This window comes from Tenrec ecaudatus, chromosome 4 (genome assembly GCF_050624435.1).
Source record: "Tenrec ecaudatus isolate mTenEca1 chromosome 4, mTenEca1.hap1, whole genome shotgun sequence".
Classification (NCBI taxonomy): Eukaryota; Metazoa; Chordata; class Mammalia; order Afrosoricida; family Tenrecidae; genus Tenrec; species Tenrec ecaudatus.
Genome location: NC_134533.1, coordinates 107126259 through 107145633, shown reverse-complemented (window position 1 = coordinate 107145633; position 19375 = coordinate 107126259). Strand labels below are relative to the sequence as shown.

Here is a 19375-nt window from a genome sequence, read left to right as displayed (position 1 = left end):
TGTCACATGACACATGAGGCTTAGCAGGAATAAAGCTAAATGCAAGAGCCTGAAAGCAAAGGCAAAGGTCTCTGGTGAGACTTGAGAAGAGAAGAGGGGACGAGGGAGGGGGAAGAAGGAAGAGGAAGCAGCAGCAGCAGCAGCATTTTTGGCATTATAGATATATTGGATATCTTAATTTTACCAGTGTCATTCTAGCTCATACTGGCCCCAACCTAATGCAATGAAAATTTAAAATTCTTGAAAAGTTATCTTCTCTTGACAATGGTATTCTTAATCTCCTGATTAGATAGTTAATAGTCTTTCAAAGCTTTTGATAAGGTCTCTGAATGTTTTTGGGGGGTGTGTTCACAAGTTTTTAAAAGCAAAATTACAGCTTAGTACACCATGCAGTGTATTTTACTCTGCACTACAAGACTTATTTTTCTTGATTTTGATAGGCCTCCTATTTGTAAATATATTCTAAATGTGTAGAAAAAATGTTAATGAAGTTAGCATTTATTGTTCACTTGGCAGATAGAAATGAGCAAAATGTGGTACCCAAAATCTTACCAGCTGTTAAGACTTCTTGGTGGATATTAAGAAAGGAAATGTTTATGGAATCTCACTGCCACTGGGTTGATTGTGACTCGTAGTCGCCCTATAGGAAAGGTAGAACTGCCCTGTGAGTTTCCAGGACTGTAACTATTCATGGAAGTCAACAGCCTTGTCTTTCTGCCTTGGAGCGGCTGGAGAGCTTCAAGTTGCTGACCTGCTGTAGCAGCCCAACAAGTGGCCACTACACCACCTGGGCTGTGTTGAGTAAAATTGTTTTAATTTGGATACCAGGGCCAATGAGAAGTACCTTTCGTTATAGTGGAGGAAAGTGTAATGGTTTAAAACATGGGCACTGATGTTTACATCTTGACTTTGTAAAAATCAACACTTTGTAGTTCACAAAAATCACCAGTTTGACATATCTGCTTGACAACAAACTTTTTGACATTTTAATTTTATATTTTCTCTCTTTTAACAAAGAACACCCAGAAATACTAAAATAGAGCAAACCTAGTATTTAAAAAGCATCTCTTTTGACCTTAACTCACTGTTAGCAAATTCATGGTGTCGGAGTAAACATGTATGAAGGATTTTATTATTACTCAACTAGAAATACCTTATGCTAGAATAGTCTTAGAACTATTTGCTTTAGACATTCTCTAGCTTCAGTTTTTACTATGATATTCTTTGTATTTGACCTTTTATAAATTCCTTCTCTTAAAAAAAATCTCAAATACCAAGTAACCTGTCATTTTCCCTACCATAGCTTAATAGTTTTCTTTTTAAAATTTTATATATATCATTTCGTTTACAATTTTGATAAGAAGTATAATGAAGGGGTCATATATGTTATTTGGAACTAAAATTATGGACAGGAAGAATACATAAGCAGTGTTGATCATATAAAAACTAAAATATTTTCCTTAAGGTGTAAAAATATTAACTTATCTCCTGGGCCATTTCTCACATTTCAAATACAGGATTTTGTTAGTTTTTAAATATTTTGTTAAATGTAGGTACAACCCTGGGTGTGAGTTCTAGTTCTTCCAGGGCACGACCGTGAACTTAGCATTCTGTGGGATGACATAAATATTAAGATGAGTAAGAAAACAGTTTCTGTACTTAAATTTTATATTGTCCAGGAGGATAGATACACTAACAATAAACATGTATACTAATAAATAATAAAATTAACTGTGATAGAATACCTTTTCTAATAAACATGTAAATAAAGTATGGACTCAAGTGATTGGTTTTTATTAAGCTAGTAAAGGCTTCATTTACAGAAGGCATGTTAGTTGGACTTAGAAGAACAAATTTTTCAACAGGTGGTAAAAATACAGAAGAAAGAGTCTAGGGAGAAGAAATAGCAAACAGAGGGTTGGAGTATTGGAATTTACAGACTACTCAAGAATGGTGATATAACACAAAATATGTGGCGAATGAAAGGAAGTGAGGATGAAGTCACCAGGTGCATAACTTGGGGTGGCATTGAAATGTGTTCAGGGATCCTTTCCTTATGAGCAAAATATTTGTTTAGGGTAGTTGTAGTATATTGAAACAGGAAAGTGAAAATATGACAGCTGTCTATCGATTTCCCAGAGTGTTCTAGTTCTTTGTGGAGTCATTATGGGTGAAAAAAGGGAAGTGTAAAAAAGTAGTTCAGATTGGAATTGAAGTGGAATTACAAAATTTATTATTAAGAACCTAAATATGTGTTTAGAAATGTTCATTTTTTTAGCATGTTAAAGTTAGAAAGGCTCTTTTCTCTGGTAAAGGAACATAACTCTAATATCTATGTAATTGTTTTCTTTTGAAGTACAGTGCCATCTCGTTATAATGTGAATGTTGAACTAAATTTACTTTTTTTTTAAAGGTGGTTAAAACAGTTGGTTTGCGTGAGGTCTGGTTTTTTGGGCTGCAGTACGTGGATAGCAAAGGTTATTCTACTTGGCTTAAACTAAATAAAAAGGTAATATATTTTGATTTTATGTTAATACTTAAGTTAATTTGGAGGTCGTAGGATTTTGCTGGAAAAAAGTTTTTTTAACTGGAAAAATTTTTATATGCTAATCAGGGGGGTTAAACGTCCTTTATTTTAATTAGACACCATCAAACTTTCATCATAGCAAAAAGATTAATTTTTCTACTTGAAATCTTAACACTTAAGTATTTTTAAAATCAAGTATTACATATAGTATGTTGACCTTGAGGTAAACATTTGCAGAATAAACTTACCAGGAATGTGAAGATAAACATCAATTTTGTTATTAGATAGGATTTTTGAGTTAATAAGTCAAATCATGAAATTAAGCATAGAATTTTTTTCATCTGGATGTGTACACATATGCAAGGTGGTACCCCTCCCCCCCAAAAAAACTGGAATTGCACTGGGCTGAGTGGGGCCTTTGTAGTACACATTTTTCCCCCGCTAGGTGAGCATTGAGCAACTCGCTCTGAGTTAGTACACTCAGTTGGTGCTGTCTGAGAAGGTTCCCTTTGGTCACACTGAATTTTTCTGAAAAAGCAGTTTCACTCGAACCTCGTTTTACTGGATGGCCAATTTAAGAGAACAACGTGTGGCTGTGAAATTTTGTTTCGTGCTCAGGAAAAATGCCACAGAAACTGTTGTGACGTTGAACACAGCTTACAGGAACAGTGCTACGGGGAAAACTCAACTGTATGAGTGGTTTCCTCCTTTCAAAAAAAGTGAAATGTCGATTGATGAGAAACTTTGTTTCAGACGTCCGTCTAAAGGATGGAAATATCCACTGGTAGTGCATTTGGAGTTCATTCCACCAGGCCAGACTGTTATGCAGTCTTTTCCGCACCTCTTAAGTAGAAAGCTTGATAACAGTGTGCGACAAAAAGGCCTGATTTGTGGCAGATGGGGGCTGGTTTTGCCACCACGACAATGAACCTGCTTACGCAGCCTTCTCAGTGCACTGTTTTTTGGCAAAAAACATCATGCCTCTTGTCCCACACATCATAGTCACCTGACCTCACTCCGTGTGACTTCTTTTTGTTTCTGAAAATGAAGAGGGCCATGATAAACAGTGATTTGATGATGAACACACGGTGAAGAAATAAACGAGGGAGGTGCTGTCAGCCATCTAAACAGATGAGTTTGAAGAATGTTTCCAAGAATGGAATCACAGATTGGACAAATGTATTATGTGCAATGGGGAGTACTTTGAAGATGAGAAGGTTGGGTTCTAAAAAAAAAAATTTAAATACATAGCTTTGAAAAAAAATCTGCTTTTGGGGGATATCCCTCGTATATCCATGTGTATATCCTGATTTAGTTAGATTCCCACTTGTAAAAGGAACTTGAGGAGATTAAATAAAATTATTAAACTAATATTTTTGCTGATCATACTTGAAATTACTCTTCCAGGTGACACAGCAAGATGTTAAAAAAGAGAATCCTTTACAGTTCAAGTTCAGAGCTAAGTTCTTCCCTGAAGATGTTTCTGAGGAATTAATTCAAGAAATAACCCAAAGACTTTTCTTCTTGCAAGTTAAAGAAGCCATCTTAAATGATGAGATATATTGCCCACCAGAAACTGCAGTTCTTTTGGCTTCTTACGCTGTACAAGCCAAGTATGGAGATTATAATAAAGAGATCCACAAGCCAGGCTACCTGGCTAACGATAGACTTTTACCCCAACGGTAAGTGAAATGTGCCTTTAATGTTGTATTCCTAAAAAAATTATCTTCCATAAGTAGGTAAATACAATTTTGAGGGAGATCTTTTGAGGTGTTTTTGGACCAGAGTGTATACTTCCTAAAAATATGACTGAGCATTTTCTACTTTTTCCTCTATTCCCATAGAAGCAATAAAAGGAAGGCAGTGGTAACATGGCGGACGCAGGACAATACTGCTGTTGCTTAGTAAAATTCGAGCCTAGGCAGGGCTGATTTTTTTTTCCTTTTTTTTTTTTTAAGCAATTTATTGGGGCTCATACAATTCTTATCACAATTCATACATATACATACATCAATTGTATAAAGCACATCTGTACAGTCTTTGCCCTAATCATTTTTTTTCTCTTTTCTTTTTTGACATTTTATTAGGGACTCATACAACTCTTATCACCATCCATACATATACATACATCAATTGTATAAAGCACATCCATACTTTCCCTGCCCCAATCATTCTCAAGGCATTTGCTCTCCACTTAAGCCCCTTGCATCAGGTCCTCTTTTGGCAGGGCTGATTTTTATAAATGATTTTCAGAATGCTAACTGGCAGTTCTGCTGCCTTCATAGGATTACGTTTCTTAGTTGTTGTTTTTTCTTAGCTTTTTAAATAGTTTTTTTTTTCTCCACTAAGTTGTTAGGCTCTTAGTTTAGTGTTTTGCTCTTACCTGTCGTGGATTTCCATAACTAGTATTCTAAAATAACATGCATGACTTGGGGAATAAATTCATTAGAACACCTTTGCTCTTAAGTCCCAATCTTGGTGTTTTGCCACTTTTCAGGAAAAAAAAAATCTTGTTCCCCCTGGCAATTAAAAACTTTGGTATTATAACCCATAATCCAGAACAAAAAGAAGATAGCTACTTTTGCAGCACCCCCCCCCCCAAATCATTCTAGCACCCTTTAGGAACGTTGACCTTAGATGCCTAAACTAACTGAGCCACAGGGTCTAAATATTTAAATAGCATGCTTTTTGTAATGATATTTCATTATTTCTGCAGTTCATAATTTTAACTAAAGTGTGATACAAGTATTATGTGATATTTTTGAAATCTGGAAAAATACAAAATTAAATATGACTTCTTTACATCTCACTTCTTAGTTGTGGTAGCACACATGTCCCTGATATTGGAAAATACATTGAAATCTTCCTTTTAGAACTGTTAGAGGTTGTTAATGTACTTTGACCAAATTTGTGAGTTTTAAACGTTTTGACTTCAATACAAAATGATCTATTAATAGCTCAAAATTTCAGTTTCACACTACTTCCTATTAGTATGTAAGCTCTTAGATGTGGTTTCTTTTACTTATGTAAAGGACAAGAAAACTATTTCGTGCCCATTTTTTATTAATTTTGGCTGTGTGCATTGACATTTCTTTTTAGGTAATGAATTCTACAAGGGAGCTTCAAAAGTTTGTGGAAAAGTTCCACTGTCTGTTATTTCCATTTTTCCACAAACTTATTGATACTTGCGCTTGCATTATCTGATACTTTGGAAAGGTACCAGTAAGTACATATTAGCCTTAAAAAGTAATTTTAAATATGACATTGTTCTGTCCTTTAGCAACACAGCAGTAATAGTTACCTTAGAAGTTGAATGAGGCATGTTGTTCATGACAAGAATTGGGAATCAGGAATGTAAGATTTTGTCAGTCAGCTTATATTTTTCTGGTTTAGCTGCTATTTCAATTCAAAACTTGTCTCAGATTTTAAAACACTGAATTGAATAATAGATGACCAGTGGAGTAGGATTTCATTTCAGATAAGGCTTACTTTTTATGTTTGAGTTATTTATTTATTATTTACAGTAAAATGCACCAGAGTTGATAGTCTCTGGGAAGTCTAATTTAAGCTATCTTGGCTTAAAAGTTACTGATTAATAAAGTTAATATGAAATCCAGCTTGTAGGACCATTGTTCAAACCTATCTAGCTTCAGAGGAAATAATGTGAATTAAGATCAGCCTGAGGCTGATCCTTGTGAGGTGGAGATCAAACATATCTTCATCATTTTTCAGACCTTTATTTTCTTTTTTTGACCACTTCTGATACATGCCATCTCTGAGGACTCTCTTTACTTCTCTGGGTTTGACAATATATTACAATGGCCACACAGAATTTACAGACCATAAAACTGAAAAACTCACTGCCATCGAGTCAGTGCTAACTTACAGTGACCCTGCTAGACGTGCCTCCGTGGGTTTCCGAGATGGTTACTATTTACGGCAGTCGAAAGCCCAGCCTTTCTCCCAGGGAGTGGCTGGTGGTTTCTAACTTTGGCCAGGTCGGATCACAGCTGAACTGAGTTAGCTACTATGCCACCAGGGCACCTTTACAGACCATACTTAGTGGAGAGTGGTTTATTAAGAAGGCAACAGGTACAGCTTTGTGTCAGGATGGACAGGCTACAGCTCAGGATCAGGAAGCTTGTAGGGAAATCTAGAAGGGAGCTCTCTCAGTTGTGCAGATTTCTTCTCAGCCCCCTTAGGGGGCTTCTTTGGGCCCTGAAATCTGTCATCACCACTGCCACAAGACCCCTTCTAGGTCTGTCTGCTGGCTGTCACTGAGCTCCTCCTCGGCGTCTTGTTTGTTTTTTCTCAGTATTGTGACCCTTGACCTGTGTCATGGAATTATTTTAGGAGAATTTCCACACTTTCAATTGAATGGTGCTTTGAAAATGTAAGGTTCTTTAAGGAATCATATATATAGAATTTTGGCAAAGTCTAAAAGTAAAGATGAAAAGCAGATCCAGGGAAAGAAATTCAAGTGCAGTTTTCTCTGGTTTCTCTGCCTCTTTTATGTCTTCCTTTTGCGTTTTCTTGTCTGAAAAACCTATGTGGGGTTGGCTGTGTAAATACAGATTCCTTATTAATTTCAAGGTCTGTGACCCTCCCACCCGGGCCACAAACTGACCAATCCCCACTTTGTTGGCATAGTCTATAGTCACTTTGTGCATAATATTTTGACTGTCCTTGCAAGGTGAATACCAGTCACTGGGCAGGCTGTAGCCCAAGGCTGCATAGAACATTTCAAACTAAGTTGTTTACAGTTTGCCTAGGGAATGTAACAAATCCTCTGGGTCAGAAAACTAGGGTTAGAACTTAAGTGGAAAATCTCTTTTCTGAAGAACTGAGTTAAAAAGACCACAAAATGAATTCATTTTCTACCACAGCTAGAATACCAAAACCAAAAAAACAAGCTCACTGTCTCCGAGTCCTATATAAGGACAGGTTAGAACTACTGTGAGTTACCAGACTAACTCTTTACGAGTTTGACTCGATAGTGGTTGGCATGTTTTATTTATGGGACATAGATGCTTTTCCTCAATGTCCAAGTGTCTGGTAGTAAAATTAGTAATTTGAAGGTTATTGATGATTAGAAATCAGACAAAAATAATTTAATTTAGATGGATGCTTTTGGTGAAGTGAAATTTGTTAATAAGGTTCTTTTGTTTCTCTTTAACTCCTACCAAATAATTGAGTGGGATAATCCAAATGAGATGTAGAGCAGTGGTTTTCAACCTTCCTAAAGCCTCGACCCTTTAATACAGTTTCTCATGTCGTGGTGACCCCCCCAACCATAAAATTATTTTTGTTGCTACTTCATAACAAATTTTGCTGCTGTTAGGAATCAGGCGACCCCTGTGAAAGGGTCATTAGACAACCCTCCCCCCAGGGGATCAGGACCCACAGGTTGAGAACCGCTGATGTAGAGACTTCTATCAGAGGATCGGTCAGTTTTGCCTTTCCTCTGGTTATAAAAGAGGGAGTTAGAAGCAGGAAGAAAGAAAATCTTGGGACCATTGAGAAAGAATAGCCCCCAGCTGAATATGTGCAAGATCGTGGTCTGAAGTGGTGGAGGCTGCAAAGGTTGCAGCACAGGGACCATGAGGCCGAAGAAGGAACCAAACAGTGGAGTGGCACCAAGACTGAGGCAGAGCCACAGCCGGGGTTCCTGGCCCATGGGGACAGAGGCCATGAGACATTTGACTGACAGGCAGAGGACCAGAGAGATACTTGGTTGTTGGCTGAGGCAGGGATGTGGCTGTGGACCTTTGTGTATCCTTAATATTTTCTTTTCTTAGCTTATGGTAGGTAACCTGATAGTATCAGTATCCCTAATAAACCCCCATTATAATGAGTAGTATTATTATCTCAGTTCTATGTGGCCATTGCAAAAGATTATCTAACTCGGTAGAGAAGTAGAATGTTGTGGGAGAAAAGTTGGGGTCAAAGAGGATAAGAATGAAGGGGTAGAGATATGCCTGCCTCCTTCTTTGTGGCACTTAATCCTGGGCTGGTTTAGCAAGGGATTCTCCTTCCCTCCTGAAGCCTGAAGAAGTCAGATGTGACCTCTACATGGTTTTCCTCAGTACTTAATTTTAGCTTTGAAAAACTGGTGAGCTGTCTCTTCTTTCACAGTGGAATTAAACTCTGTGGTTATATGGATAATTAACTCCACCACATAACAGATTTCTCCATGAAATAGAGCTCAATGTACGTGTGTGAAGTTTTAAAATGCCAGGTTTCTAACTTGAACATCTGTGTGGTTGGTAATACCTTTACCAAGATAAAAGAACCCAGAAGTAGGAAAAAGGGTGGACTCAGATTTGAATCCATTGAGTTTGAAATACATGTGGTATAACCATAATAGAATGTAGTTAGTATTCATTTGCATATGTGGGTCTAGATCTCGGTTTCTGGACTCTAGACAGTCTGCAAATAATCAGTAAATAGACAGTAATTAGCCCTTTATAAAAGAGATGCATGCTATCAAAGTAGATATAGAAGGAAACAAGCACCTGGAATGGACCTTACTGGATAGTAACTTTTAAGTACAGAGGAAGAAGCCCCTGTGAAATACACGAGAAAAATGACCAAAGTTAGGTATACCAAAGGAACATTACGCCACGTGCTGTAGGCTAGGTGTTCTGGAGAAGCAAGCACAGTGTGTGTGTGTGTGTGTGTGTGTGTAAATTTTATATCAAGATACTTACTTGGCACGGCAGATACCATGAGGACGAAGGTGGTTTTCCCAGGGCAAGGTTTATCCATTGCACTCCGGATGTGCTGACACCTGCGATTTCCCCAAATGTGGGAAACTCGACTGCATAATTTGTGGTAGTGGGGGACTGCGTTCGCGCTCTCCTCTGTTTAAAAAAATGGATATCAAGAAAATGGCTCACACCGTTGTAAAAGTAGGCAACTAGGCAGGCTCTGAGTCTGGGTCAGATGTCAGACTGGAGGCTTCTCATGATTTGAGTAGCTGTGGGAGCTGATGAACTCATGATTAGCAGAAAAATAACAGACTTTTGGCTGCAGAGGTTAGTGAATCCAAGGTTGGCTGGTCACCTGACAGGCCACTGATGACTCTTCAGATCAGCAGGCAATAAAAGCCAGCCCATTGACTCCAGTCCAAAGAACTGGAAGTTAACAGGCAGATGCAGGATCCAGAAAAGCCTTCCAGTGAAACAAGAAATAGCCACACCTCCAAGGAAACGTCCTTTCAACTGATTAGATCAAGACTGTGATTTAAGTAAGGGGATTGCCTGCTACCCTAATCTTAGAACTGATGGCTCCCCAGAGCAGATCCCATGGGCACATCATGGGAAATTAATTAGGTCTTAACCACCAAACTGCGGGAGAAACATGAGGTAGGGTGGGGCAGAATTGAATTATATTCATTTACTCACTCCGCGAATTTTTGAGACCATTTCAGTGGTGGCCTTGGGCATCTGGTGTTGAATACCATGATGGTATTATCCCCACTGTAAGACAGTGGGTGTGATCCTGGATGTAGGCAGAAGACAACGATGAGTGGAGTGAAGAGCCTGAGTAAGTAGGAGTCAAGGTTATTTACAGCTTACGATTCCATTACCCACGCAAGAAATCCCAGGGTTAGGCATCATTTTCATAGTCAAATAGCAGTATTTTAACACCAGAGATTTTGCCATCTGTAAATGAGGACATGGGAATTCATGAATGGAGAAAGATAGATAATTATATGATCCAAAGAGAAAAATACATAATTTATTGTATGCATTACATATAAACGATACTTTTAAACATAATGACTGCACTGATTTAATATATTAGCTTTGGAAAATAAGAACATGTGTTTGTACCGTGACACCTGTGAGAGCTAGAACTTGATGAGATGGGCTTGTTTTCCAGGTTTAAAAAAATTTTTTTTTTACGTTTTTAGCCTCTGACAGTTTATCACTCGCTGTTGCTCACTGCTTTTCTATTATGCTGCTAGTAGGGAAATATTTTATTTTTCTTTTCTGGCCGGTTTCTGCCTTACTCAATTTCTGGTGTATGTAGCTGTGATTGTATTTGCTTAGCTCTTCATAGAGAATATTGAAAGGTATAAAAATAGGAGGACCTCACGATATATGCTTTCATGTGCTATTTTCATGTACTCCTATATATAACAATAGAATTAATAGCAAAAAGGTGAATACAATAAAGGAAAAATTTTTGCTCACTGCCATTGAGTTGACTCCAACTCATAGGACCCTACAGAGGAGAGGGTAGAACTGCTCCTGTGAATTTCCAAGCCTGCAACTCTTTACAGGAGTAGAAAGTCTCGTCTTCCTTTCAGTAGCTGGTGGCTTCAAACTACTGATCTTGTAGTTAGCAGCCCAACGTGTAACCATTATAACACCAGTTAGGGTTGAAGAATTCTTGTTTTTAAAAATCTTCTCCTACATAAGAAAGCCACTCACTTAATTTTGGCCTAATAATTTATATAATGACTATATAATAGCTTTAATAATTTGTATAATGACTTTTAAAGTTGCATTATTTAAGATAATTTAGAATCTCGGCACTGTTTATTTTCAGGTCATTGTAGAATCACATTCATTCGTAGAATAATAGAGAGATCCCATGTATCCTTCTCCCAGCCTTCCCCCGTGGTAACATTTTGCCTAGCTATGTAGCTCAGGGTCACAGCCAGGATATTGTCCCTGAATTCACCAATTCAGATTTCACTAGTTTTACGTGTACTCATTTGTGTTATGTGAGCTCTTACGTGGTACACACACTGAAGGGCTGGCTACTAACCAAAAGGTTGGTGGTTCACACCTATCTAGAGCCACGAGTCAGGTGACTTAAAAGACAACTGTTGTTGTGCTCTTTTTAATTTAGCTCCGTGTAATTTTATCATACATATAAATTTGACACCTACCACAGTCCAGATATAGGAAGATTCCTAGATTTCTAAAGAATACTGACTTTTTTGATCATAGAAGCATTTGTGTGTGTGCGCGCATGTGAATATTTATCATTTTCCCACCTTTTTCAAGTGTTTTGGAACAGCATAAACTGACAAAAGAACAATGGGAAGAAAGAATACAGAACTGGCATGAAGAACATAGAGGAATGTTAAGGTATTGGTGTGGTTATTTTCTCTCTTGTTCCTAAAATTACTTTATAGTATTTATTGCTACATTTGATCATCCACCAAATATTATTTGATTTATGTGAACAAACAAAATCCCTTTTAATCTAAGGGATTTAAAATTTTTTGTTTAGTTTTAGAAAATCTTACTGACATAAACAATTAGCTTTGTGTCAACAGGGAAGATTCTATGATGGAATACCTGAAGATTGCACAAGATCTGGAAATGTATGGAGTCAACTATTTTGAAATAAAAAATAAGAAAGGAACTGAATTGTGGCTAGGCGTGGATGCTCTGGGTCTGAATATTTATGAGCACGATGACAAGTAAGTACAGAGTTGCAAAGGGAACTAGTCATAGTTTTCAGTGGTTCTGAGTGATTTTAATATGTCTCCTTTGGGAAAGTGGCTCTTTTTTGGCTTGCTCACCCTACTATTTGTTTTTAAAATGAAAAGATTAGGAATGGCACACAGACTTAAGTATTATAATTCCACTTTTCAGAATCTTATAGTTTTTCTTTCTCATGTGATATCTGTACCAACTGTACTAGAACTGTCACTTACTACCTTTGTGACCTCAGTCTAGTTATTAACTCTGAAATGAGTCCAACTGTCAGGCTCATTTTATCACAGAAGATTGCCATGAGGATTATATGAAGAAGTTCTGAATTTCAAAAGAGTACATCCATGCCACATTATTATTATTACTTTAGAGAGTTTGCAGGCTCCTTTGTTTTTTTAAAGGATGTTATTTTGGCTTAGCCCAGTGCCAATTAAAAGGCAGCATATAAAATTTATAGAATATTTATTTAGAAATTACTTGCTGTGCTGCAGTTCCTATCCAATTTAGGAATGAAAAGAAAAATACATACTTTGATATTCATGTTGTTGTCAAAAGTCTGATTAAAAGATGCCTTTGTTGGCAATGTAGGTGTTACAGTCGTTTCTCCTTCTTGACAGTAGAGCCACAGTGATGGCCTTTGATAGGTGCTTTTAGGAGGACCATATGCGAAAAGTAGAAACAAAGTTGCTTTAATTCCTTAAGTGATATGAGTAGGGTCATCAAATGAGGATAGTTGCTCGGGGTTTAATTCCAGATTTTTCTGTTACTTAGGCATTAGTATATGTGTGCTTCAAAAATATTTTTATTAGCTGTGCCCAGTGTATTTGGGAAAGAGGAGTTGAAAAGAATGAAATCTCTTAAATCAAAATATTTTTAGATTTGGCTTAAACATTGGTGAAAGCCATTAAACAAAAATGTGTCTGTCAAACTGTTTTTGTTGAGATATAATTCAGTAACATTTACCCTTTGACATGGTAAAATTCAATGTGTTTAGTGTGTTTACAAGTATCTGAGCATAAACTGAAACAGGAGGATGTGTTTTTAAAATATTCAGTAGTTTACATCTAAGTTATTGAAAAGTTTTATCATTGCTGCCATCAAGTCAATTCCCACTCATAGCAACCCTATTTAAAGAACAGGTTAGAAATGCCCCTGTGGGTTTCTGGAACTGTAACTCTTTGTGAGAGTAGAAAGCTTCAACTTTCTCCCTGAAGAATTATATGTAAGCTTTCTTTTTTGAGTAAAAACCAAGTAAAACCAGTCTATGCTTCCCAAGAGTCTCCGTTGTACATTCTGGCCACCAGATCGTTTTTAAGGTGATTTAATGAAAATAAAATGCTTCTACAGTTCATGACACATTTATGAAATCTTCAAGTATTTATTTAATTTCAAATTTCCTTGGAATAGGAATGCCATCTGTATGTTATTATTTATGGTTGTTGTGAATAAGGATAATATGCTTTCTGAATCTGGAACTATTAATAATATTTAGCAAAATTTATTTCAGAAAGTTATGAATTTTGTGCATGTTTCTTATCTTTAACTAAAGGTGCTTTCCTTTTTGAAGGTTAACACCTAAAATTGGTTTTCCTTGGAGTGAAATAAGAAACATTTCATTTAATGACAAAAAATTTGTTATAAAGCCAATCGACAAAAAGGCACCTGTAAGTAATCCTCTTTGTTTTTGTTTATTAATTCTAAGTTTTTGAGAGTTTGCTGTGATAATGCTTTTTTTGCTCATTTGTTGAATTGCTCATGAGGCACGTCTCTTTTCATAGTTTTGCTTTTCCAATGATGAGATAATAAAGGTTATTTAAAGATAAAATTTTAGTTTTTTTCTTGGTATGAAATAACTTATAAAACAAAAATAGGAAGCACAATACTATATTGCTTATATTAGTAAATAGCATTGTAAACTTTAGATTCTTACAAATGATAAATATGAAATTCAGCAGTGTTTACTTCAAAAGTAGAAGCTATGTGATGAAGATACATATCCAGGAGGGTCCCTTGGGCAGCTTTAATATACATGCCAATTCTTTCTAGGAGCAGATACATGGATATTTATTCTGTAGTTATTATGCCTCTTTTAGGCCTTAAATGTCTCATAATAAGGTTTTTAACAGCACTGCATTAAAGTAATATTCCCTGTGCCCTTGCCCTTTTATTGCAGTAGTACTAATTATTGGGAAGTAGTATTGATTGGTTCTATTGGGAAGTATTAATGATTGGTTCCGACTGCAGTAACTACTTCTCAGTTGTCTTGAAAAGGAGTATAAAAATAATTCCTGGACGCTGTATCTTTTGATAGCCAGGCACCATCAGATTTCTTCACCACATTCGCTTATGCACCCACTTTGTCTTCACCGCTTGTGTCGGGAAGGTGAGCATCATGGAATGCCAGTTTAATAGAACAAAGTGTTCTTGCATTGAGGGAGTACTTGAGTGGAGGCCCAATGTCCATCTGCTACCTTAATACTAAACCTATATATAGGCAAACAAGCAGCCATCTAGCTCAGAAGCAACAAAGCCCACATGGCCTGTGCGATCACAAGGTGTCGAAGGGAACAGGTATCACGCATCATCAGAACAAAAAAAATCACATCATTGTGAATGAGGGGGAGTGAGGAGTAGAGACCTAAAGCCCATCTGTAGACAATTGGGCATCCCCTTAATGGAAGGGTTGCAGGGAGGAGACGAGCCAATCAGGGTGCAGTGTACCAACAATGAAGCATACAACTTTCCTCTAGTTCCTAAATGCTTCCTCCTCCCCACCCCTCCACTATCATGATCCCAATTCTACCTGACAAATCTAGCTAGACCAGAGAAGGTACACTGGTACAGATAGGAACTGGAAACACAGGGAATCCAGGGCGGATGATCACTTTAGGACCAATGGTGAGGGTGGACGGAGGGTGGAGTGGAAAGGGGGGACCGATTACAAGGATCTACATAAAACCTCCACCCTGGGGGACAGAGAAAAGAAAAGTGAAGGGAGACATCAGACAGTGTAAGATATGACAAAATAATAATTAATAAATTATCAAGGGTTTATGGGGGAGAGGGAGTAGGGAGGGAGGGGAAAAACAAGAGAAGCTGAGGCCAGTGGAGAGCAAATGTTTTGAGAATGACGAGGGTAGTGAATGTACAAATGTGCTTTACACAATCGATGTATGTATGGATTGTGATAAGAGTTGTATGAGCTCCTAATAAAATGATTAAAATATTAATTACAGCAGGAAAAAAAATTCCTAGATATATTTCTCTTCTCCTGAAGCCACAAAGTTATAGGAGACTTTAATCATAAACAGCCTAGACCTTATTTTGGTTCAGCTGGACTGACAGCCAAATTACCAACCCAAAAAATGTTTTGTCAATTTGTTGTTATTGCCTGGATTAGTTAGAGATGTTTTTATGTTTTGCTGCTATTCTGAGAAGACATCTAGTAACATTGTCTTACTGGTTATTGTGTATCAATTGCCATCAAGTAAGCTTCAACTCCACAGGGTTTCCAGTGCCTAAATTTTTTGCAAGTACAGTGTTAAGCTTTTCTTCTCATATTGGCTCTTTTACAAAATAAAAGCATTGGGTTTTTATTTTAAAGTTCAGAATTATGAAAAAATTAAATTAAAATATGATAGCCAAACCAAAGCCACTGCCATTGAGTACATTTCTACTCCTAGAGACCCTATTGAACAGAGTTAAAACTGCTCCTTTGAGTTTTCACATCTTTGGATCCCTACAGGACCAGGAAGCCTCATGTTTCTCACTGAGCAGCTAGCTCGTTCAAACTGCCGGCCTCTGGTTAGCAGCCCAGTATGCAGCCCCCCCCCCATGGGTTCTTGTGAAAAATAGAAAGGAGGTGTATTTAGTAGGAAGTGGTTGAAACAATCACCATTTCTAAGAAGCAGTTTTAAATATGTGTTACTTCAGAACAAAGTAGAGGTAGCTCTGTTGTAAATTAACTCTGATACCTGAACTTTGTATTTTCATAATGTAAGGATTTAAATCTTTGTGCTTAAATTGCTTTGGGGGACCGGGGTGATGATAGTTGAGGGCTCAGGATTAGAATTCTTGCTTTCTTTGCTAGACACCCAGCTTTGATTACCAGCCAGTGGCCCTCAAACGTGACTGCTTCTCTGCTGGTGGAAGTGTGTGTGCTGTGCTGCTGCACAAGGTCTCTCAGTGAGGCAGACTAGGAGGAACGGCTTAGTGATATCTTTATGAAAAATCAACCATTGAAAGTACGAGTATGGGTCCTGCTGAGGTAGAGTATGGAGTATAATTCTAGTCTGGTATACATGGGGACTCTCTGAATTAGAATCGACTCAGTGGGACCCTGTCTAGTGTCAAATGGTACACTCCAGGACTTAAACTGTTATGAAAAGGACAGACGAAGGAGAACATTTCAGGAGTAAAATCCTCTGCAACTCTGAAAGAAGGAATCCTTTTGAGCGTTGTGGCTCAGGGCACAAATCAAAGCCTCTTACTCGGGACAGATACTCTTTTTAGTTACCTTCAGAGGAGGAAATCTGAAAGGATAAGAATGTTACCCTTAGGAAACGGTGGGACATGCACGAGAAGGTAAGGAACACGGCATTTGGAATTTTATGATTACGTGGAATGTGACATTAGAATTCATACCACATTTAAAATTTGTGAGAGGCACTTCCTTCACAAATACTTTATTGAGAATACTTTATGTTTAGGATTTTGTTTTTTATGCGCCTCGTCTGAGAATCAATAAGCGGATTCTGGCATTATGTATGGGAAACCATGAGCTGTACATGCGCAGGAGAAAGCCGGACACGATTGAAGTCCAGCAGATGAAGGCCCAGGCGAGAGAGGAGAAACACCAGAAGCAGTTGGAGAGGTATGGGGTTTATCGCCTTGGGGTCTTTGTTGGTGAAGTAGGGTTTCTAAACATTTTGAGACTACTCTTGTTTCTTTAAACTACTCCAAATGTACACTTTTACATTATTTATATTAAAGTTGAAAGCTGGTATTTGCACTAGTATTTCCTAACTTCACAGATGTGCGTTCCTTTAATCAGGCTTATTTTTCTTGGACAGGCATTTTTTTAATGTATTGGTTTGAAATTTTAAAATTTGTTTTATTTGTGACTATTCTTTTTAGTTTTTGAAGGTAAGAATATACAAAATATTTTACTTTGTAGCAATACCAGTGATACTATAGAACTAAAGGATGCTACAACTGGCCAGAGACACTAATCTTTTCAATTATGATTCCTTTAGACTTTTCAATTCACTAAATTGTGAGTTTTGAAAGTGAAAAGATATTTAGTAGAATCCCCATTGATCCTAGAACTAGATAACGGAATTGAAATACCACTCCCAAATTGGATTTTAGATTAGATTGAATGCTTGATGAAAAAAAAAAATTCTAGAAACCAAACTAAAATTAAACTCTATCAAGGAAGTCTTCAGACCAATATAATAGAGATTGTTGGGTAGGCTAGGGGTGTGGAGTAGGCTGGAGACCCAGGGCAGAGCTCTTTGTCTTCCCTTGGCTGTCGATACTGAGCTTAGCCAGTTTCTGAGGTAGCAGAGTGGACAGACTGCCCGCCCTTGCCTCACCTTCCAACCCCAAACATCAGAAATATAGCCAGTGTGACCCCGAATACCCACTCCCAGCAAAAAAAAAAAAAAAAAAGAATTATGTAAAAATAAAAACAACATTATAATACTCTAAAATACAACCAAAACATAAGAGGCTGAAGTATATTTTAAAATATTACTGCAAATAACATGATTTGTATTTAGTAGTTAAGTCAGTTCTTTGCTGGATACCATTTTGTTACTTGCACTTAGGATGTTTGTATTTAATGATACGTGTTTCTCTTAATTATTTGTGTAGTTAGATCACTGCATTCAAATCATCTCTTACTGAAAACATTTCTTGCTCATGGAAGCTTTTCAGTAGCTCTCGATTTTACATTAATATTAAGTTCAATTTATTTTGGACTTTGCTTTTCCTACTATTCTCATGGTACTTAAGACTTCCTCATGGTTATTACATGTTTTTTAAAAAACATACTTATTAGACTTCTTATATCTTTTAAAAATGATTGTTTTTAGTGAAAAGTGTACAGAGCAAGTAAGGCTCCTCTTTTGTGCAATATATTGAGTGTGGTACTGAGAGGACTCATCCGTTGCCATCCACTGATCACAATCCACACATACATCCCTTGTGTGAAGCTATTTGTACATTTGTTGCCATCATCATTCTCAAACATTTGCTTTCTACTTGAGCCCTTGATATCAGCTCCTCATTTTCCCCTCCCTCCCCGCTTCCCCATCCTTCATGAACCCTTGATAATTTATAAATTATTATTTTGTCATATCTTACACTGTCTGACATCTCCCTTCACCCACGGTAGCTATTTTTGTTTTAAATACTTTTATAGGGGGCTCTTACGTCTCTTATCACAATCCATACATTCATCCAGTGTGTCAAGCACATTTGCACATATGCCGCCATCATCATTTTCAAAGCATTCTCTTCCCACTTAAGCCCCTGATACCAGCTCTTCATTTCTTCACCCCCCCGCTCGTAACTATTAATAACCTTTTTGCATTTATTTAAACTGTTAATAAACTAAGCATTTTGTTTAAGTAAGATCTCGTGCACTCTTTGCTCCTCGTGTCTGACTTGTTCGAAGCTCTGGTAGTGTAGTGGGCTCTTCGGGCTGCTGAACACAATGCCCACTTCGAAACTGGCAGCTGCGCCACTGGAGCCAGGTGAGGCTCTCTGCTCTAGTGAAGACTGACGGTCTCTGTAGCCCACAAGGGCAGTTCTACTATGAGTCAGAAATCACTCATTGGCAGTGAATTCGGTTTTGGTTTGGTCTGATTTGTTTTCAAAGTTCATCTATATCATTGCATGTATTAGAACTGGATTCCTTTATAATTTAAAAAATTCATTTTTATAAAAACTTGTTGGTCTTTTCATTTTATGGCATTTACCTTTGTGTGTGTTATTCCCGCCACTGTTTTTTCCTCCGGTAAGCTTTACTAAAGAAGGGTTTGTTTTTGTTTCAGTATGGCACCTGTGCAGTTCTTTTTGGTGTTGATAATTGGTGACCTCATAAAAAGAGTCACACTGCAACCCAACCCTAGTTTATATACGCATATGAATGTATATCCCAAACCCAGTCAAATTCAGTGCCGCAAGTCGATCCCAACGCACAACAGCCCTGTAGATCAGAGTCGCATTGGCCTCATAAGGTTTCTAAGGCTGTCTGTCATCTTGGCAGAATCAAACTGCCACACCTCTCCTGCAGTGCTTTCCATGTAGCTGCTAAATGGTTAACTACTGTACTATCAGGTCCTACAGTAAAGCATTGGGCTATATTTCTAACTAAGTG

General features: G+C 37.5%; 1 protein-coding gene and 1 non-coding gene across 2 annotated transcripts in view; both read left to right on the top strand.

Moving 5' to 3' along the window:
* The window catches only part of RDX (radixin), a 65319-nt gene that overhangs the window by 29985 nt on the left and 15959 nt on the right, over positions 1-19375 (top strand). Inside the window, exons 4-9 of the mRNA XM_075546565.1 lie at positions 2414-2509; positions 3935-4209; positions 11551-11634; positions 11826-11972; positions 13556-13652; positions 16698-16861. Of these exons, the coding sequence (XP_075402680.1) occupies positions 2414-2509; positions 3935-4209; positions 11551-11634; positions 11826-11972; positions 13556-13652; positions 16698-16861 (863 nt within the window). The remainder of the gene's footprint in view (positions 1-2413; positions 2510-3934; positions 4210-11550; positions 11635-11825; positions 11973-13555; positions 13653-16697; positions 16862-19375) is intronic.
* LOC142447324 (U1 spliceosomal RNA) lies at positions 9230-9393 on the top strand. Its single transcript, XR_012784065.1, has one exon. It is a non-coding gene; the product is annotated as a U1 spliceosomal RNA (small nuclear RNA).